The following is a 22,462-nucleotide window of genomic DNA, read 5'->3' as shown; positions in this document are numbered from 1 at the left end:
ATTTTGGCCCAAAAAAGGGTGAAAAAAATGTAAGTGCAAGAATAAAACAATTTTATTATTTGATCTCTTGTGGGTATGGATGGCAATGGATAACATGATCCATGAACATAAAACAATTATTTACAAATTAGTGTTCAATATAAATGAGTTCACGTCAAAGTGAGTTCAATTAGTTTACACAACTAATAAATAGGTCAATTTTGTGTTGACCTCCTTAACCCATAATCATCCCAAAATAATCCAATTCATTATTCGTGTCAACACAAGGGTAATCCATTTTGACACAAATGCGTTTAACCCAATAAATTTGCCCAAAAATTTAAATTTTATATATATATATATATATATATATATATATATATATATAGAATTGAGTTAAAAGAATTTAGATGGTAATATTAGTAATTATTCATTGAAATCTTATAGTCCCTGCCTTTTTTTTAAAATTAAAAAAAAAAATAGATTTTGTTTTTCTAAATTCTGAAGGAGTTTCATTGGGTTGAAATAAGAACTTTTGGATTGTATACTATAAATCAACCTTAATAAGACTTGCCAACATGAATTGCCACCAAAATTGCTCATAATTTGCTACGAAGGCTTAAGTGTTACACACAACATTCCTATTCACAAATTAGTATTGATAGGAATTCTAAATACAGTCATTTGGATGATAACGATCAATCACTAATTGTTTGAAACTTAGACCAATTTTAGTTGGTTAGGGTGTAAGAAAAATCAAGCATAGCATCTATGCAATGGAATTAATAAAACATCTCTCCAACCAATGTTGTCAAAGTATGTTGAAGAGAAAAACAACAGCTTGAAGAAAAGATTTTGGGGAACATTATCACTGTCAGACATTCCTTGTTTTTTATCTTTCTTCCCCTGTGAACACACTAATTGATAAAGGATAAAATTTAGCTACAAAATAGGCTACAATCTTACTCAATAAAATAAATATTACTATATATTTTGAAAATCTAACCGTTAAATTGCATGTTCTTTATGCTCTTAATATACATGTCAAATTTTGTGTCAATCAGATATTATTTACTATATGATCTATAAGTTTATATTCTATGCATAATTTTAAACTACAACAACTTATAATTTATATAATTTATTGATGACATATCTATTGATCTTTAATTTCTAGAAATTTTACGAGCATAGAGAATATAAGAAGAAGACGTAATCTAATGGTAGATTTATCAAAATTCATCTCCAATAAAAAAAAATTAAGCAAGGTTTTACAACCAATTTTGTAGCTAAACTTTGTCCATTGATAAACTCATTTATACTCACTATTAGAGCATTCTCATCAAAACTTCAAAAAAATTTAGCATTTACCATCTCAAAAACCAACTTTATAACATATAACACATCACTTTACAATATCCCTTATATCAAAACTTCTATTTTTTTAACACTTTATTTAAATATTCTTTTTTTATTATTTTTTATTCATTTTTTTATTATTTCTCACTCTCCCTCTGTCTCTCTCTCCCACTGTCTCTCCATCTTTCTCAACCCGGTCTAGAAGCTTCTCCCTCTCTCTGATATTTGCTCTCAAAACCTCCATGGCTTGAGTTTTTCAAGCTCATCACCTCTAACCACGGCCATAGCCACAGCCACATCCACAACCACAGCCACAACGTCAACACCTAACTGCCAAAAAAAAAAAATCCACAACACAAACCGCAGCCAAAACCCACTACAAAACTGCCACAAACCACCACTAAATCCACCACCCCAACAACCCCGATCTGAACCCACCACAAAACCCTAGCCAAACCCACCCCAACCTCTCCGATGACCACCACCACAAACCCACAACCAACGGCCTCAACCCACTAGCACAACCAACCTCAACCCACGACACAAACCCACGGCCTCAACCCACGGTCTCAACCAACCCCAACCACCGTCGGACCCTCCACCATCAGATCCATGACCCGCTTGCAGTCATCGAGACCCATCAGACCTAGTAGAGGGAGAATCTGAGAAAGAGAGATGAGAGAGAACGAGAATGAGAGAGTGAGAGTGAGAGTGATACTGATAGTCTAAATAGAGAGAGAAAGAAAATATTAAAAAAATGATAACACCTTGCTACAATGTGCTCTCAAAAATGAGAGCGCACTGTAGCAAGATGGCAAATTTTTTAGGATATAGCATGTTTGATGGAGTAGCATTTTGTGGTTTCAAATGCTAAAAATAGCATTTTAGCACTTATAGCATCTTTGATGAGAATGCTCTTATAGTTAATGACAAAAGTCTTATTTGAATTAAAGAAGAAAAGAAATAGCTGTGTAAAGAATAAAATTGTCATAAAAAAGCTTTCTCAAAAAAAAAAAAAAAAAAAAAAATTGTCATCAAAATTTTTACCCAAGTATTTAAGTTGGTAAACGATTCTACAACCTTTATCTCTCTAATATTTCCTTGAGTAATATGAAATTCAAACATTGAGTTGAGTAACGAGTTCCTTTACTGAGGCTTTAGTAAAACCAAAATCTTTAGATTCTTTAACATTATCAAAGGAAGGATTTAGCCCCCAGAGGTTCGGAAATTGGAGCTTTGAATAAATAAAAGAACCATTGCCATGAAGTATAACATTGACGCTTGTGAAGAAGTCACACAATTTAGTTTGGGGGAGAAGGGATTCCTGAGTCTTATTATATAAATATTGAAGTTTCCAGGGCTTTTGTAGTCCTTTTCTATTATTATGCAAAATTTCATTTTAAACCCTTTCAATATTTTATTATTATTACTAGTATTATTCATGTGCGGTGCACATATTGATAAAGATTTATATATAAGCTTTAAAAAAATAAAATATGTATTTCACCTTTCAAGCTGACAAATTGCTATATAGTGCAATTAAAAATTATTTTGTATTTTTTTATAAGTTGTTAGACTCTCCTTAGAGATTTTATCATTTCCCTAAAACTATTATTAAGGAAAATTATAAATAGCACCAGTCTTTGGTTTCAGTTTCATTTAAAAACTTACAAATTTTGTTGTAATAGAGGCCCTTTTTTGTTTGGATTTTGTATTTTATTTGGTTCTTTTTGGTGCGGTAAATAAGCATTATATCTTACTATAACCAAATTATGAATCTAATATTGGCTTATATACTCATTTTAAAAAAAGTTATGTCTTTTTTTTAGATATTCAAAAGCAAGCAATACACAGAACTGTGCAGTATACAATTAAGATAATATATAAGGCAAATATTATAAGGTTCTATCCATAGTGGCAAAGGGTTAAAATAGAAAATTGCAGGGATATTTCATTTCTTAATAATAGACTAAATGAAAAGAATAACTTGACTATTATTTCAATTATTTTTATTAATTTTCATATTCAACAACAACAAAAATTCTTCCCAACCATTTTCTGATTTATTTATTCCTAGTCCAATCACAATTAATGCTTAGCATATGTTAGTATGTTACTAATAGAATCGTCTCAAACATTTTTAAGTAGTTCATTGGAGGAAAATGTCTATTTTTTTTTTATAAGACCACTTTTCAGACAAAAATAAAAATATGCATTTTGTGTAAAAAAATAAAGGCACTCACTAATCATACACCGCTTTGTCAAATGTTGGGTAGCATCTAATCTTTGGTCTATGCATATAAACAACTTTCAAATATATATGGGTATGAAAAACAACCATGGTAATTGTGAATGGTAAATATTGTCAACCTTATCTTCCTTTATCACAACTATGGATACATCATACATGCAAAGGATTATTAGGTTATACCTACAAACTAAAATACCTTTGGCTCCATTAGAGTATTGAAAATTTAATGCTTTTTTTTATTTTTTCTTTTTGAGAAACTTGAAAATAACTATTGCTTGATTGACAAAAGTATATGGCACTAAAACACCATCAAGTTGCTATCTAGTGCAATTAAAAGAGATAATATATTAGTCACATTAGGATTAGTTTTTTTTATTTTTTATCTTTTTGAGGTCAAAACCAAAAAACTTTATTGATTAGCAGAACTTACAATGGTATAAGACCAAAAGTATAATATAGGAGGTAGGACATGCCAACACAGCAACCAAATTGCATGTTCAATTATGGGCCTACACGTCTATCACCATGTGTCATGTGTGTGTATCTTGTATTTTAGAATTTCAATTCTCATCATACCAAAAGCTTCTTCAGAAAACACTATATATCTCTCCTTCCCTTGCTCTACTGATTTCCATGGGACGTGAAGCACAAGAAGCTGCTTCTTTTTCAAGAAGGCTTCGCAAGCTATGTAATACGAATTGAATGCCGATAAGAACTGAAATCTGTATGCATCCGATGAAACACAGATTGATTACATGCCTTAAAAGAGTAATACCAGTTCTTGATTTGTTCATATCTTTCTCTACATCTTTTTAGTTGGCGCTCGTGAGAAGGATGGGTCGGGTGTGGGGTTTGGCAAGAGGATGGGTCGGGTGTGGGGTTTGGCTGAGTTGAGAAAGAATAAGAAAGAAAAATATTGGGGGGCAAGGCGACTAAAAATAAAAGTTAAAAAAAAAGTAATTATAAAATAAAAGTTAATGTGAAAAATTGTGAGGCCTCTAAAGCTTATTTGACAGAGTTTCGTAAGATCAACAAAAAGTCAAAGACTTTGGTTATATAGTATTTATAGATTACAGATTAATATAGACAACTTTTTTTAATAGATACGATATAGTTTTAAATCCTTTCATTTAAGGGAAATGTTTTATCCATGATATTTTCACAATATTTTCATAATAAATCCTAAGTAGTAGGTTGTTATTAGTTGTTATAGATGGACAAAAAAGTAATTTAAATTGTGAATTCAAATTAGAGCCAATAAAAACTTACCATCTATGATTTATTGTAAAAGTATTGTGAAAATATTGCACTTCTCTTCATTTAAAGGTATAACCATTCTCATCAAAAAAAAAAAAAAAAAAATGGTGTGACCATTTAAACCTTAAACAGTAAAGAAAAGTAACAAAATTAACACTTAAGTTTTGTCTTCCCCCTCACTCCTTCACCATTCTCTATGTCTTCTATCTATATTATCTCAAAAAAAAAAAAAAAAGTTTCAATATATATCAAATTTCCTATAAAAAAAATAATAATAATATACCAGATCCTGAACTTTCAAATTGTGACAAATTTATAAAAACTTGTAGAATTTCAATTGGAGTAATGTTTAAAGTTTCTAAAACTTAAGCAATAGAATTCTAGTTGGACCAAATTTATTAATAAAAGGTTCTCCATTTGGATCAACTACAACGTATGAGACATAATTTTTATTATATGGTATATAATATGATATAATTTGGATATGAATTTATACAATATGTAATTTTATTCTAAATATTTTGGTGACAATAAATAAATGACTGATTTTAATGTTAAAGGTATTATAATTTCATATGGGACGATTTTTGTGTTTAGATAGGTTTAGTTACAATTTATGCAAATTGTTGTTTTTTTTTAATTAATAGTAAGTTTTTTTTTAATGAATAATTAATAGTAAGTTAGTAACAAAGTGAGACACTAATTGAAATGATTTAAAAATTATATGATTTTAATTGAAAATTAAAAAAAAAAGATTTAATTTGAAATCACCCAAGATTTTATGGGAATTATATAGATCTACTAAATCTTTTATTTCTTGTCAACTCTACTCTCCTCCAACCCCCCTCCCTCCCTCCCCCTTAATCCAAACGAGCCCTTAATTGCAAGGTAAGGGATTGAATACATTATATAGTAGTATATGTTTTTTCTAATGTTTAGAGCTCTTGATTCTAAAAGAACAGAACATCAATCACGCATATATAAATGAAAGTTAAAATTTAAAACTCTGTATTTTCTTACAGAGAATCCAAAAGAATAAAGTTAAGAAATGAAGATTATTTCACTTGTCGTTGACATTGGAGGAAACTTGGTGGCACCAATGAGAAAACATTTTTGCTATCTAAGTTACTGCAATTGCAACATCAAGAATCTCAAAGATCAATTTCAGAAGCTGGGTGACAAGAGAGCTGGGGTGCAATTAGAAATTGATGTAGCAAAACAGAACCGAGAGTTAATTGCACCTGAGGTTGAGAGCTGGGTAGAAAAGGTAGACAACATCAGTGAAGGTCTGTAGAGATTCCTTGAAGAAGATGTCAAAGCAAATGCGATGTGCTTGGATGGATGGTGTCCCAATTTGAAGTCACGTTATTTCTTGAGTAGGAAAGCTACGAAGAAGACTTTGGAAATTGATGGGCTTTTAACTTATCAAATTGTCCATCCCTTAAAAGTTTTAAGGGATGGACAATTTGATAAGGTGTCCTATCCTCCTCCACCACGGGGAATAGCAACTTCATCCAAGGAAGGTTTTAAGGTTTTTGAATCAAGAATACCAGTCATGAAAGAAGTTTTGACTGCTTTAAGGGATGACAAGATCAACATGATTGCCATATGTGGGATGGAGGGGATCGGAAAGACAACAATGGCAAAAGAGGTAGCAAAAAGAGCCAAAGATGATAACTTATTTGATGAAGTTGTGATGGTAGTAGTGTCCTCCACCACGGGGAATAGCCACTTCATCCAAGGAAGGTTTTAAGGTTTTTGAATCAAGAATACCAGTCATGATAGAAGTTTTGACTGCTTTAAGGGATGACAAGATCAACATGATTGCCATATGTGGGATGGAGGGGATCGGAAAGACAACAATGGCAAAAGAGGTAGCAAAAAAAGCCAAAGATGATAACTTATTTGATGAAGTTGTGATGGTAGTAGTGTCCCGTAAAAAAGACTTGAGCAAGATTGAAGATCAAATTGCTATGATGCGACATAGGGAAATTAACTTTGAGAATGTCCTTGTAATATTAGACAATGTTTTGGAAGAACTTAATCTAAAGGGTGTAGGAATTCCTTATAAAGTTGAACTCAATAGTTGCAAAATCTTGTTAACGTACATCAAGAAGCGAAGAAGTCTGCAATCAAATGAAATCTCATAAGATTGTTAGAATTGAAGCCTTAACTGAAGAAGAAGCATGGAGCTTTTTCAAAGAGATGGCAGGTCATTGTATAGATACTCCCAATCTACGTCCAATAGCAGAAAAGGTTGCGAAGGAATGTAAAGGCATACCTATTGCTATAGTTACTGTTGGAAGAGCTCTAGAAAACAAGAGAAAGAATGAGTGGGTTGCTGCACTTCAACAGCTTAGAAAGTCTATCTCAAAAAATAATTCAGGTTTGGATTCAACTGTCTATTCCAGCATAGAGCTCAGTTACAATTTTCTAGCAAGTGATGAAGCCAAGTCATGCTTTTTGTTATGCTGTTTATTTCCAAAAGATTATGATATTCCCATATTGAATATTTAGTCAGATTTGGAGTGGGACAAAGGTTATTTGCAAAGATTGATAAGGTGGCAGAAGCAAGAAATAGAGTCCATGCAATGGTTGACAATCTTAGAAGATCATCTCTTTTGTTGGATAGTGACGAAGAAGAATGTGTGAAAATGCATGATGTTGTACGGGGTGTTGCCATATCAATTGCTAATGGACATGTTTGTTGGAAATAATGGACAGAGAAAGATACATATGAACATTATGTTGCAATTTCAATTGTATCTCAAGAATTGAAAAATCATCCTGATGGCTTGGTGTGTCCGAAACTTGAGCTTCTACAACTATCATGTGGCAAAGACGCTACTAGACAAACGATCCCAACCAATCTATTTAAAGGGATGATGGGATTAAAGGTTTTGGCTATGCAAGGTATGTCTTTTCCATCACTACCACAATCCATACAGGTCCTTCAGAACCTTCAGACATTGCTTCTGGAGTATTGTGAGATAAAAGATGTGTCAGCAATTGGAGCACTTGGGAAACTTGAAATGCTTAGCTTTCTTGGTTCTGAAATCAAGGAGTTGCCCAGAGAAATAGGAAATCTGAGTCATTTAAATTTGTTAGATCTGTCAAAATGCTCTGCTCTTCAGCGCATTCCACCTGGTCTACTATCAAGTTTATCCAGACTAGAAGAGTTGTACATGGGAAATGTCTCTGTCATGAATTGGGAACCAACGGAAGGCAATAGAGAGGGAGCCAATGCAAGCCTTGCTGAACTAAGGTCTTTCTCTGATTCTTTGATGGCTTTACGTCTTCATATTCCAAACATCAAGTTATTGCCAAAAGATTTGCACTTCAAAAATCAAATGATAAAATTTCAGATATATGCATGGAACGAGCCATTTATGCTTTGAAGTTTTGGCAACTATTCTACTTTCTGGAACACAACTGGGTATATATTTAAAAGTAGTTTGGTACTTGAAGGATTTGTTGCAAGTGATATTGCGGAGAGTCAGATACCTCGTCTATTGTTACAGAAATCTGAACTTGTAGTTTTGAGAGGAATAAAAGACTTTGAAAACATTCTCTACAAGTTAGACGAAGAGGGTTTTCCATGCTTGGAGCTTCTAAGCAGTTCATACAGTGAAGATGTAGAATACTTAATTGATGCCACATCATATCAGACTCCTCGTGTTGCCTTCCCTATCTTGCAGACATTGATACTCAGGGAATTGCCTAATTTAAAAGAGATTTATCATAGCCAAATCCCACAGAGATCCTTTAGTGGTACACACTCACAGCTTGCTTGTTTTGGCAACCTCAAATCTCTTCATCTAAGTGAATGCAAGAGGTTGAAAAATGTGTCTTCATTGTCCATAGCGAGAGGTTTGGTTCAACTCCAGAAGTTACATATAGGTTTTTGTGATGACATGGAAGAAATTTTTCACAAGGAAGGAGAAGATGAGAAGGCACTAATTGATAAGATCATGTTTCCGCAATAACGTCTATAGAGCTGGGCCTCCTACCAAGACTCATTGGCTTTTGTACAAGTGTGGGTCTTGTTGTGCTTGTCCAACCATCGTTGTTTAATCAAGAGGTATAATGCTTTCCCTCGCTCTTTAAAATATCCATTTTATAAATCCTTCCTTTCAAAAGCTCATTGTTTTTTGCTTTTCAAATTGATTTATCAATATTTTAATGTTCAAAAGGTTTGCCTGGATTTGATGCTTCTTACATAAATAGTTGAAAATTGTTGATGGTATAACATAATAAGTTAATGGATTCATCAGGTTAGAAGGATAGACACTACTGGATCCTTTCCTGACTCAACACCCATCTCTCATAAATTCTTTTCATCCAAGACCATTTTGTGGCAACCTAATGTAAAAGAACTTTCATTGTTGAATGCAAATGAACATTTAGAAGTGGTATTTGATCTTGAAGGACAGAAGGACGACAATGACCATCAAAGAATCGCAGTACTTGCTGAATTGAAAACTTTAATAGTAAATCATTTACTTAATTTGAGGTATGTGTGGAAGAATGTTCCACAATGAATTCAGGGCTTTCAAAACCTAACATCAATTGATGTATATGGATGTCAAAAACTAAGATATTTATTCCCACCTACTGTTGCAAAACTACTTGTGGAACTTCAAAGCATTAAAATATGGTGGTGTGACATGATCGAACACATTGTTCAAAGAGATGGAGAAGAAGAGGCAGAGGATATCATCTTGTTCCCTAAACTTACTTCCTTCAATTTATATTTCCTACCAAATCTCATGAGTTTCTGTATTGAACCTTATTCTTTTGAATGGTCATCCATGGAGAAGATCGATCTGTATAAGTGTCCCAAATTCAAAACATATGGTAAGCTGCAGAAAATTAACTGGTAATTGGATTCAAAACCCCAAGACCAAGAGCCAAGCCTTGAGTGTGTACCACGTCGTAGGAATGATAGTCCAATGGTTGCGTTAGACCAAGGCACCACCAAGAAATTCCAAGAAAGCTCATCTGTGAATAAAGAGGTACGTATCTCACAAATAACAATCCCCGCCACCTTTTTTTTTAATAATAGGAAAACAACACAATGAAATTTCTAGATTTATGCACCGGTGCCAATGGAGCATGGTCATAACCGTAAGTCAATCAACAGAGTGACAAGATAAATAGACATCAACATTTTATTGCTTTTCTATTTGTTCATCAACTCTGTCTATACCATCTTCTTTTGTAGATGGATATATATATATGTGTGTGTGTTTTGGCTGTCAGGCCTATGGATCCAAATAATTTTGATGGATATTAACGAAATGACTATTTAGTTCTTTAAAAGTAATTGATTATCTTTGTTTGTAGGGTATTCTGACAAAGGATCCAAAAGCTAATGATGTCGACAACAACTCCAAGACATGGTCTCTTTTTCCATCCCATTTTATTGTGTGCTTAAAGAATCTAAAAACAATTGAATTGAGTAACCGTGATTCACTGGAAGTTATATTTCAACTTGAGGAGCTAAATGTTGAAGAAAGTCACATGGCACCAATGCTTGATCAGTTAAGGAAATTGGATCTAAGTGATTTACCAAAACTGATGCACATATGGAAGAAGGGCCCAGAGAGGATCATGGGCTTTAGGAACTTGAGATTGTCAGATGTATCGAGATGTAACAGTTTGACATATTTGTTCTCACCATCCATAGCAAAATTTCTTGTAATGTTAGAGAAAATAAGAGTTGTTGACTGTGAAAAAATTGAAGAAATCCTTGCAAGAGCAGGAGAAGAAAAGGAAGAAAAGGAAAGACACTTGGCACCAGTACTTGATTAGTTAAAGGAATTGGATCTAAGACTGTGTTTGTTTTGGCTTCAAATTGATTCCAGAAATGCTTTTCCGAAAAAGTGGATGTTTGGCTGTTACTGAAAATTCGGTCAATTTGAAAATGTTTTCAGTTTGACCATAAAATAAGGCTGAGAGGGCGGAAAATAATTTCCGTTCTCATTTTCACTTCAAATCACTTCCACTTCAGGGAAATAGAAGAGAGAGAGAGAGAGACATCAAGGAAGAGAGATCGCATCAGCACCCCAGCACCGGCGAAGGCGAGATCGATCCACATCCAAGAGCTCCGACGAACCCAGAAAACCCAAGACCGAGCTCGTTCGTCGAGCAATGCCCAAAGAGAGAGAGAGTGTGAGAAAAGGAAGGACTCAGACATGCAAACAGAGAGAGAGAGAGAGAGAGAGAGATCACGCCGTCGAACCCATTCCTCAAATCGCGGACCCAGAAATCGTCAAACCCATTCGTCACCGATCGTCGTGAACCTAGAAATCGTCAAACCTATTCGCCACCGATCGTCGCACCATTCGTCAAACCCGAGATCGTCTCGTCGAATTGCCGATCTACTTGCTCTAGGTCGATCCTCCTCTGGGTCGATCTCGTCATCGATCCACTTGCTCTCTTTGATCTCTGATTTTGTTGTTGTTGTTGTGGTGGCGTGGGTGGTTCTTGTTTTGTTGTTCTCTGATTTTGGGTTGATCTCTGATTTGATGATTTTTTTTTTATTTTTTTTTTTTATTTTTTTATGTTGGGTATTGAGAATTTGGGTTTTGATGAATTTGGGTTTTGTTGGATTTGATGATATATTTGTTTGGAAGCTGAGAAAATGTGAGAAACGTGATAAAAATGGGTTTTCTAGAGCATTTTCAAGAATACAACCGAACACCAAAAAATATTTTCCAAAATATTTTTTGGAATGCAACCAAACACTTGAAAATATTTTCCTTTCCCGAAAATAGCATTTCCGGAAAATATTTTACTGGAACCAAACACAACCTAAGTGATTTACCAAAACTAATGCACATATGGAAGAAGGGCCCAGAAAGGATCATGGGCTTTGGGAACTTGAGATTGTTAGATGTAAGGAGATGTAACAGTCTGACATACTTGTTCTCACCATCCATAGCAAAATTGCTTGTGATGTTAGAGGAAATAAGAGTTTATAACTGTGCAAAAGTTGAAGAAATCCTTGCAAGAGCAGGAGAAGAAGAGGAAGAAAAGGAAAGACACATGGCACCAGTACTTAATCAGTTGAGGGAATTGGATCTATATTTTTTACCAAAACTTATGCACATATGGAAGAAGGGTCTGGAATGGATCTTCGGCTTTAGGAACTTGAGATTGTTAAAAGTAAGTGGATGTGACAGTCTGACATATTTGTTCTCACCATCCATAGCAAAAGTGCTTGTGATGTTAGAGAAAATTAAAGTTAGATACTGTGAGAAAATTGAAGAAATCCTTGCAAAAGCAGGAAAAGAAGAAAAAGAAAAGGACGTTTTGTTCGACAAAGTTAACTCAATTAAGCTTAGTAATTTACCAAATCTGAAGGGTTTTTGCTCTGAAACTAATGCTTTAGAGTGGCCATCGCTGGAGGAAATAACGGTAATGGAATGTCCTAGTTTAAGCACGTTTATTCCATCTAATCTAAACACACCTAAGCTAGAAGGAGTATACGATAATCATCCATGGATAGAAGAAAGAACGTGTCATTGGAAGGGAGACCTAAATGCCACCATCGAGCACATATTCAAAGGAAAGGTATGTAACATTCACACCACAAATATCCCACTAGTAGTAGAATTTTAACACTTTTGTATAAACCATCACTGTATATAATTAGTAGAAATTAGAAGGCAAAACTACACTATTAGTCCTTGAAGTTTGTCCTGTGAACATAATTGGTCCCTCAAGTTTCAAGTGAGCATTTTTAGTCCCTCAAGTTTAAAAAATGAGCATTATTAATCCTTCTATTAATTACCGTTAGTATCAATACTTATGTGGCTAACGAAGTAGTGACATGACATCTTTTAAAGTATTGTGACATTTTTTTATATTAAAAAAATACAAAACTCAAATGACACCTCAGAACCCAAATTCCCCACACCTGATTCGGTTCTTAACAAGTTCCCCAAATCAAATCTCTCTTGACCCAATCGTCCTCCTCTATGTGACACCCTGATGCCACCTCCATTGCCTGGTGACGACGTCATCCTCCCCCACACGATAGCAACAGCGACTATAAGTGGTGAAAAACCCATTTTGGCTCTATCTCTTCAAGTGTTGTTTGCCATAGCCACTACTGCTTCATCGTGCTTGCACAGCCACCAGTGCCTTACCGCTTCTACTCACCTCTCCATACAATCCCTCAAATTTTGCTCTTTTTTCTCTCTCAGTAGTCATAGTCCTTCAAATTAGATTTTCTATTTTTATGAAATTTTAGATCTTCTTGTTATCGTTATGCACACTATCTATTTGTGTTTATGCTTGAATGGTTGAACCATCATTTGGCTAATTCTCCAAAACTATGTGTAGTTATATTGTAGGCATTTTTTTCATAATTGTGTTTTGGCATTTTATTGTTTTGGTGGTGCGTTCATTCTGGATTGTGATTCTCTTTTCTTTTTCTTTTTTTGAGATAAAAGATGCAATTGTATTAAAGAATTGAAAAGAAGTATACACTTACAATCTTGAAGATAGAAATGGCCAGCCAAGGAAAGAAGGTAAAAAAACAAGGATCTGCAAATTGTATGAAAAGCAATACAAAGATTTAAAAAAATGCATAACAACAACTAACAGAGTGATTTTAAAGTGTTGAAGAGTGATGATGAACGGTGACATTCCTTGATCATAGATCTCATAGGTAATTTGGGAGATTTGATTTGGGTAACCCGTTTGGGACTTGTTCAGGTGTCGGATTATGAATTTATGATGTGTCATTTGAGTTTTGTAAATTTCTAATAAAAAAAGACACCAAATCACTACTTCATTAGTCACATCACTACTCTGTTAGCCATGTAGACATTAACAGTAACTGCAGTTAACAAAATGATTAATAAAGCTCATTTTTAAACTTGAGGAACTAAAAGTGTTCACTTGAAACTTCAGGGACCAATTGCACTCATAGGGTAAATTTAAGGGACCAATAATGTAGTTTCGCCAAATTAGAACCTAGTTTTATTAAAATGAAAAAATAAATATTTTGATACAATTGCATGCACCAAGAAAATATTTTGACAAACAATAATTTTTTCACTTACAATCAATTACAGTAGCAGCAATAGCAATCACATAGCAATATCATTTTTCCATTGAAAATATTATGGTTACTTAAATCACACATATTTTTATATAGGAAAAGCCGGTGGATCATTAGACACATTAACAAGAGCAAACTGAGATTAGTGAGACGGATGTGTGATGCTAGGTAAGACATACAAGTGGTGAGCACATTACCTTTTCTTATACTCCCTCCATCCCACTTTTTTTGTCCTCCATTCCATTTTAAGATGTCCCAAAATATTGTCCTATTTCTAAAAATAAAAGTCATTAATTTACTAATATTCCTATTATACTCCTATTAATTTACTAATTCAATTTTTTGATAATTTTTTTTTAAGATAGTTTTGGAAACTACATTTTTAAAAGGTAGACAAAACAATAAATGATGTTCCCTTAAAAAATTTGAATTTTCAAACAAGACAAAAAAAGTGGGATAGAGGAAGTATTAGTTTAGTATTTGGTCAGTATCCAAAAATGCATAAACATCATAAATAAATAAAATAAAATTGAATGATCATTAATTACAAGTTTCTTAGTTCTATAAAATACAGAAAATCATATTTGGTAAAGCATAATATTATTCTATCCATCCCAATCATTTAGCTATAATTTAATCTTTATATTATAAGAACAAAAACATCATATTCTAGTAATTAAGTTGAAATCTTTAAAATATGATACCAATCAAATTTATTAAACAATAATTGTCCATTTTCCTCATCATATATAGATGTATGAAAGTAATCCCATTTAACTCACTGTAAATCTAATGTCTCACTTGCTTTTATATGGTAACAGGTGGTATCAATTACATGCTTTTCAGCCTCAAGTCGCTAAAGAGGATATGATGCTGGCATATACATGTAGAAGGAAGCATTGTCATAAAGCTTACGAGAAACGCATCTAAAGCTTATGCTCATTCGAAATAGGGCCTTATATTGTTTCTTTTAGTGGTGTAGCTAGCTGGATCTATCTTATGCTATTTGTGTGTGTGTGTGTTCCAAGAAGACCATAGTGTGATTATATTCTTGTTTTCGTCTATGTTCAATCTTTTATTCATAAGACTCCAAAATTGAAAAAATTGAGTGTGTTTATGAGCCCTATGTGTGAATGGCATGCATTTATCTCCACATTTGAATGCTAAGTAAATACACTCATGTTCATACTAATTTATCTACTTGATAATCTTGTAGTTATTAAGTTTCTTTAAACTAGAACCAAGTTAATGTACGTTTCTTTGCACAAGAAAGCAGTAAATCATTTTGATGAAACCCAACAATAGCCAAACTTTCCCAGCACATGATATATTTTCACATACAAAATTGACTTTCCACTAAAACCAAACGATACAGCCAGCCTATGGAATTCTCATAGCCAATGAAATTGTGCATAAAAACATATTACATGTTGAATATGTATTAAAGAAAATCCAAACACCAAAAATGAATTCTTTCACCAATATATAATCTAATTTTGGTATACAAACTAATTATTGTAACCTACATTACAAATACTATCATATTGTCCTTCCTGGTTCTATTAAACATCTAACATAATCAGATTATTAGAACTAAAGTTTAAACATAAGAAATGAGAATAAACGACATAGATAAACATATGTGACACTAGAAGTGCATATGGAGACCAAATCAACAACATAAGAAATGAGAATAAATGACCTAGGTAAACACATGTGACACTAGAAGTGCAGATGGAGACCAAATCAACAACAAAGAGATTTACAAATTTCAATTTCATCATCAATATGACTAATGCATGACAACCCAATCCCCAAAGGAATTTGGGGTTAAAGATCAACAGCAATCCACTGAATGGTGAACCATGACTGATCCATTAAGAACTCAATGCTTAGCGATCCTTTGATAAGATGGGTTGAGTCAATCTTCAAAAGAACTTCATCAAGACAATTTTTGTGCTTCTCATTCCCATGGCCGCACAAGCCAGAGGAGACTAAGGGCTTGAAGACGAGAGGAATAGTCATTTTTTGCAAGAAGTGCACGAGCTGATTGCCTGGTTATCAATATATGGTGCATTGTTATAGTGTTTTTTTATGCACATTGTCAACCTGGTAATTGCAAGAAAATAAAATAAAAAGTGACATAAAATGGCCTCATCTACAGTTACAAGAAGACCAAGTTATGTACAAGTTGCATCAAAAGTCAAAACTAAGACCAAGCCTTTTAAATGCATGATTTATTTCACCTAGAAAGAGGACCAAGTTTTTACAGACTCTTTTCTAAAAAAACAAATAAATACATAATGGGAAGTTAATGAAAAGTTACCAAACTTTGTTTTTTGCAGAGCCACCCCACCCCCCATAAAAATTCCCAAGCAAGATTAAATGCATAATGCTTTGAAGAACATATACGAATACAACAATCACATGTAGGATTTGGTTTATTCCTCATGTTCCAAATACCTAAAAACATACCAAAGTGCATTTCATCTTAATGCTATGGGAACAAAAATTGGCTAATTATGGACAAAGAATATGAATTAAAATTTTATAATTGCGCACGGGGTATTCCTCAAAACAATTATACTTATAGATTTCCTACTATTTTACTGACAATATCAAAGTAGCTAAAGAATTTTAAAGCAATCCCAAGAAGCAATATTCTACCATGTGTACGGATTATCCTAGCACTGCAAATCTAGCCTGTTTCAAAATTGAGTTTCATTTCATCATCATTCCTTCCTAGCAATGAGTGCTTGAATGATGGTGGGAAAACAAATAAGTGGGATCAAACCAGAATAGAAAATTACCTAGCAAAGGAATCCCTCAAGTGTTCCAAGCTTTCCTATGTAGTTTGCTACATTCCCAAATGATCCTAACCGGCTAGGTGAGCCATTGGCCAATGTCTCAGCCAGGGATTGTTGCAATGCCGCCATGCCTAGTAACAGAGCATCTCAGTTAAAGGCTCCAATTGATTCACAAGAAGCTACAGCATTTGGAAATTTAATCAAAAACATTACAAAATCATTTTTAAAAATAAAGAGTAAAGAAGTGCTGCCAACATAGAAACAAGGTATTAAAGATTTTAATTTTTGACACATAAAGTGCCCTTTTTTTGTCACAATATGTAAAATACATCTGTTCCAAAAATGGGTGATGAATAAGAAAGCACAATGTAGAAATCAGAAGGGCTAATCAGAACTTCCTTTACAGTTAAGAAAACCAAAACTTCCATTACTCAAAATGTAAGAAAGAAGATAATATCGTCCTTACATTCATGTACATAAACTCCAATGTAGGAATCAAGGAAAAACAAAAAACAGTGGGGCAATAGAGGAGGCCGGCCGCACCAGGGGGGGGGGGGGGTTCATTTTATACAGACATCCTTCGTTAAATATGTATGTGTGTGCGGTGCATCTTCCCCTACTAATGCCATACATGTGTTAGAAAAATGGTTAAGTAACTAAATTCATCATTGCTTAATAGTTTAAACTTTTGGGACAAGTGGTAGTATGTCATACTATCAAAACAGGTGGCCTTGAGTTCAAGCTTTTGTTTTCTTGATTAATAAAGCCACAATTTTAACAAGGCTAAATTCTAATCATGCCACAATTAAAATAATTGATAATGTAGGGAATTTTTTGTAAAACCTACGGCCAACTGACCCTGCCTAACAAAACTAGTTGCCAGGTAATCTAGGGGCATTCACCCATGATAGACTAAGAAAAAAAAATCACAATAAAGGCCAAATTCAAAAAATAAAAAAGTGGTTCGAAGTTCAAAAATGAAATCAGAAACAATAAATTCTGAATTAATTTTGGTGCTCCTTGCATCAAAAGACACGCAATGACATTGAGATACATGTTAAGAAAATTTCCATATGACATAATTAGTTTTCCAACTTTAGGCATTTGGAGCGTACCCCAGTTAGGTTAAACAATATGTAAGTGAATCTACATGTCAAGTTGATTTCAAATAGGTAAGCCAGCAACTAGTTTTGAGATATTTTTTAAAAAAAAAAGTAAAGCTGCAATGCAGGTTAGAGTTCATCTCATGTAGTTTAGCAAAGAAACCTGAATGAGCTACAAAAACACCTTGGCATGATTAAAACCCTTTAAGGTGTCCGTATCAAATTGTATGTTGAGCTTGCCTGCGGCTTATCATGCCACGCAACTAAGAATTTAAAATAATTTGATCATAACCTCAGTAACCTGCATATTTAAGCTACAACCATGTGGTTACATTATTAAGGACCTTAACACAAGATACTAAGAAATATGATTCTAAAGATTTTAGAGATATTAATTCCGTGAACAATTTTTAAAATCCAGGCATACAATCATTAAAGAATCAAAAGGAAAAGAAGTTTAAATACCATTTCCACTCATTAAATGGGATTAAGCTCCTGAGCTTGAGATAAATATGCCCTAGAAGAAAAAGGATTAACAGAAACATAATAACAATGTCCTAAGCCCTCACATTGAAAAGGCAAAAAGGATAAAGGAGTACTGCACTTAATTGAGGATAACATTGTCAAACCTGCTGGCGGGCTAACCGGAGCTCTTGTTCTAGTTGATTTAGCTTTAGGCGGCTACTCTCAAGTTGTTGCACACATGCCTAAAAAATGAAGTAAAAACAAGTTGTTGCATCTTATCCACAAACTATTATAAGATGGAGCAGCTTGCATATGCAGCAATTATATATTGAAAGCACAGCAAAATAACAATGACAACAATTTCATGAGGAGAAAAGAACTAAAGACATAGAAGGGCCTACTTTTTTCCTTAAATCAGCTTTTTCTAGCAGCTTCACGATTTTGAGTAAGCTGGTGTAACATCCATGAAATTTTGATTTAAAAGTTTTTGAATGTATATTATTTAAATCATATTGATCTGAAATTATCTGAAAATACATTGTTTAAATCATATTACCTTTTGATCCCTTGATTTCTCTTTTGATTTATAACTAGAATCAGAAGCCACAACAATAGTCAATTGAACCCTTTCATGCTGCACAAAGACAAGGAAAGCACAAACTTAAAGTCACTGGTAAAGAGCAGCCAAGCTTTCCAATGAAACAGAAAGTTCTTACATGTAATATTACTTTCACATGGCAACACAACACCAAAAGCAAAGATAGTTCTCATTACAGAATTATCGTATGGATCTAATGAAAGGGCATATTACTTTTTAGCATCAAATCACTACATAGCAGCATTACTACGTACGAGGTATTTATAGATGACATAATCTCTAGAAAGCTGAATAAGATGCATAAACAATGCAAGAGACATCACCCTTTGATTCTTTTCATCTGTTGAGGTATCAACCCTGGGGTATGCTTCTGCCATCGTGGACTCCCCAGTTCTCACAATGGCCACTAGATGTAGAAATCAGATTCGGCTGTGCTTCTTATGTGTGTGCTCGTCATCAGAGTTCTAGTTCTCATGCGCTTCCGTGAACCCTTTCAAATTCAGAAACAAAAGACACACAAAGAAAGAGAGAGAGAGAGAGGGAGAAGGGGGGGATGAAGGTGGGGTTGGCCCAAATAGAAAACGGAGAATAAACAACATAGGTAAACAAATGTGACACTGGAAGTGCATTTGGAGACCAAATCAACAACGTAAGAAATGAGAATAAATGACCTAAGTAAACATATGTGACACTAGAAGTGCAGATGGAGACCAAATCAACAACAAAGAGATTTGCAACTTTCAATTTGATCATCAATGAGACTAATGCATGACAACCCAATACCAAAAGGAATTTGGGGTTAAAAATTGACCGCAATCCACTGAATGGTGAATCATGACCGATCCATTAAGAACTCAATGCTTAGTGATCCTTTGATAGGATGGGTTGAGTCAGTCTTCAAAAGAACTACATCAAGACAATTTTTGTGCTTCTCATTTTCGTGACACAAGCCAGAGGAGACTAAGGGCTCGAAGACAGGAGGAATAGTCATTTATTGCAACAAGCGCATGAGCTGATTGCCAAGCTATCAATATACAGTGCATTTGTTGTAGTGTTTTTTTAAGCACATTGTCAGCCTGGTAATTGCAAGAAAAGAAAAGAAAATTTGTCATAAAATGGCCTCATCTACAGTTACAAGAAGACCAAGTTATGTACAAGTTGCATCAAAACTTGCACCAAGCCTTTTAAATTGCTTGTTTTGTTTCACCAAGCAAGAGGACCAAGTTTTTACAGACTCTTTTCTAAAATAAATAAATAATGGGAAGTTAATGAAAAGTAACCAGACTTTTTTTGTTTTTTGCAGACTCCCCCCACCCCCCATAAAAATTCCCAAGCAAGATTAAATGCATAATGCTTTGAAGAACATATACAAATACAACAATTACATGTTGGATTTGGTTTATTCCTCATGTTCCAAATACCTGAAAACATACCAAAGTGCATTTAATCTTAATGCTATGGGAACACAAATTGGCTAATTATGGACAAAGAATATGTGTCAATATATTATAATTGCACAAGGTGTATTCTTCAAAACAATTATACTTAAAAATATCCTACTATTTTACTGACAAAATCGAAGTGGCTAAAGAATTTTAAAGCAATGCCAAGAAGCAATATTGTACCATGTGTAAGGATTATCCTAGCACTTCAAATCTAGCCTGTTTCAAAATTGAGTTTCATTTCATCATCATTCCTTCCTAGCAATGAGTGCTTGAACCATACTTGGAAAACAAATAGGTGGGATCAAACCAGAACAAAAAATTACCTGGCGAAGGAATCCCTCAAGTGTTCCAAGCTTTTCTATGTCCATGGCCGTTTGACCTATATAGTTTGCCACATTCTCAGATGATCCTGATGAGCCAGGTGAGCCGTTGGCCAGTGTCTCAGCCATGGGTTGTTGCAATGCCTCCATGCCTTGTGACAGAGCATCTTCAGCCTGCTTGGATGACTGCTGCAAGTTGTAAATGCCTACCAATTGTTGCTCGGTTAAAGGCTCCAATTGCTTCACAAGAAGCTGCACCAATTGGCAATTCAGTCAAAAATGTTACAAAATCATTTAAAAAAATAAAAATAAAGAGTAAAGACGTGCTGCTAAGATAGAAACAAGGTATTAAAGATTTTAATTTTTGACACATGTTAAAATAGAGTGGCCTAAGAGTGCCTTTTTTAGTTTTTGGATCACAATATCTACAATACATCCGTTCCAAAAATGGGTGATGAATAAGAAAGACACAATGCAGAAATCAGAACGGCTAAAGCCAGAGAAGGGCCTCTTTTTTCCTTAATCAGCTTTTTTCTGGAAGCTTCACGATTTTGAACAAGCTGGTGTAACATCCACGAAATTTTGATTTATAAGTTTTTGAATGTAAATTATTTAAATCATATTGATATGAAATTATCTGAAATATACATTGTTTAAATCATATTACCTTTTGACCCCCTGATTTCTCTTTTGATTTATCACTGGAATCAGAAGCCACAACAGCAGTCAATTGAACCCTTTCATGCTGCACAAAGACAAGGAAAGCACAAACTTAAAGTCACTGGTAAAGAGCAGTCAAGCTTTCCAATGAAGCATAAAGTTCTTACATGCAATATTACTTTCACATGGCAACGCCAAAAGCAAAGATATAGATAGTTCTCATTACAGAAATGGATCTAATGAAAGGGCATATCACGTTTTAGCATCAAATTACTACTACATACGAGGTATTTATAGATGACATAATCTCTAGAAAGCTGAATAAGATGCATGCATAAACAATGCGAGAGACATCACCCTTTGATTCTTGTCAGAGTTCTGGTTCTCACGCGCTTCCATGAACCTTTCAAATTCAGAAACAAAGAAACAGAGAGAGAGAGAGAGACGGGATGAAGGTGGGGTTGGCCCAAATAGGAAAGGCCCATTAAAGCTTATGCCACAAGAATGGATTTGTATTCGTTGAGTTGGGATAAGTTCTAGATAATAGATATGAGCCCATAACTGCAAAATGGGCCTCGGCTTGATTTGGTTAAGTAAAACCTTATCTAGTAAAGAAATAGTTGAGGTTTAAATAGATTTCCTACTACAAAACGGTTTGAAGCCTATCTATCTATGGGAAAGGGGGTTTTTTTTTTTTTTTTTTAATATAAAATAAAAATTTTACTTTAACCTAATCTAAGTATATATGTGTCTGAAATTCCCTTTTAGAGACTTGAATCTCGACCTTTGTCCCCCACCATAAGAACTTTGTACTCGTTGAGTGACCATCATGTCAAAAGTACACAGTGGTATATGAAAGAGTTAACCCTTTAAGAAAATGGATGAATCAGTAAATTACGGATAAAAATCATGTACTACTTTTGTATTTCACTCTATTCCCCATCAATCACAATTTTCTGAACACAAAAATTTGTACAAATGATTTTTATTCATAAATTACAACTTTGGCTATACTACAAACTAAAAAATTAATTTCCAAGAGCCTTGTAACTCAATTAATTGGTACTTCCTAGTGTTTCCAGGACACACAAGGTTCAAACCCCCTCTCCCAAAAATTTCTGTCTATTTTAGTATAAGAACCT

General features: G+C 34.0%; 3 protein-coding genes across 3 annotated transcripts; 2 read left to right on the top strand and 1 right to left on the bottom strand.

Moving 5' to 3' along the window:
- The first annotated feature begins 5,894 nt into the window (after positions 1-5,894).
- Positions 5,895-6,996, top strand: LOC115951557 (probable disease resistance protein At1g61180). The gene is made up of 3 exons (XM_031068738.1): positions 5,895-6,132; positions 6,295-6,497; positions 6,553-6,996. The coding sequence occupies exons 1-3, from the start codon at positions 5,895-5,897 to the stop codon at positions 6,994-6,996; spliced, it is 885 nt and encodes a 294-aa protein (XP_030924598.1).
- Positions 6,997-7,051: 55 nt separating this feature from the next.
- On the top strand, positions 7,052-10,660 carry LOC115951556. Its single transcript, XM_031068737.1, has 6 exons — positions 7,052-7,232; positions 7,364-7,548; positions 7,795-8,162; positions 8,247-8,799; positions 9,121-9,309; positions 10,193-10,660. Exons 1-6 carry the CDS (start codon positions 7,052-7,054, stop codon positions 10,658-10,660), a joined length of 1,944 nt encoding a protein of 647 aa, XP_030924597.1.
- Positions 10,661-15,413: 4,753 nt separating this feature from the next.
- LOC115954258 (transcription factor TGAL1-like) lies at positions 15,414-21,726 on the bottom strand. Its single transcript, XM_031072171.1, has 7 exons — positions 21,678-21,726; positions 21,328-21,405; positions 20,664-20,912; positions 18,854-18,931; positions 18,462-18,539; positions 16,733-16,908; positions 15,414-15,976 (listed from the first exon to the last, which is right to left on the bottom strand). Exons 1-6 carry the CDS (start codon positions 21,717-21,719, stop codon positions 16,861-16,863), a joined length of 573 nt encoding a protein of 190 aa, XP_030928031.1. The 5' UTR covers positions 21,720-21,726; the 3' UTR covers positions 15,414-15,976; positions 16,733-16,860.
- Positions 21,727-22,462: the final 736 nt, after the last annotated feature.

Source organism: Quercus lobata, chromosome 7 (genome assembly GCF_001633185.2).
Source record: "Quercus lobata isolate SW786 chromosome 7, ValleyOak3.0 Primary Assembly, whole genome shotgun sequence".
NCBI classification, from domain to species: Eukaryota; Viridiplantae; Streptophyta; class Magnoliopsida; order Fagales; family Fagaceae; genus Quercus; species Quercus lobata.
Note: the sequence above shows the minus strand (reverse complement) of the source record. Positions and strands in the feature narration are given on the sequence as shown.

Bases quoted from the DNA above. Each gene is read 5' to 3' on its own strand.
- LOC115951557 (XM_031068738.1), top strand. From the start codon at position 5,895: ATGAAGATTATTTCACTTGTCGTTGACATTGGAGGAAACTTGGTGGCA. The intron at 6,133-6,294 runs GTCTGTAGAGAT...ATCCCTTAAAAG, and splicing joins GGTAGACAACATCAGTGAAG to TTTTAAGGGATGGACAATTT. The intron at 6,498-6,552 runs GTAGCAAAAAGA...TGATGGTAGTAG, and splicing joins AGACAACAATGGCAAAAGAG to TGTCCTCCACCACGGGGAAT.
- LOC115951556 (XM_031068737.1), top strand. From the start codon at position 7,052: ATGGCAGGTCATTGTATAGATACTCCCAATCTACGTCCAATAGCAGAA. The intron at 7,233-7,363 runs GTTTGGATTCAA...TTGAATATTTAG, and splicing joins TATCTCAAAAAATAATTCAG to TCAGATTTGGAGTGGGACAA. The intron at 7,549-7,794 runs GTTTGTTGGAAA...CAATCCATACAG, and splicing joins TATCAATTGCTAATGGACAT to GTCCTTCAGAACCTTCAGAC.
- LOC115954258 (XM_031072171.1), bottom strand. From the start codon at position 21,719: ATGGAAGCGCGTGAGAACCAGAACTCTGACAAGAATCAAAGG. The intron at 20,913-21,327 runs GTAATATGATTT...CAATTGGTGCAG, and splicing joins AGAAATCAGGGGGTCAAAAG to CTTCTTGTGAAGCAATTGGA. The intron at 18,932-20,663 runs GTAATTTTTTGT...GTCTTTGTGCAG, and splicing joins TTGAGGGATTCCTTCGCCAG to CATGAAAGGGTTCAATTGAC.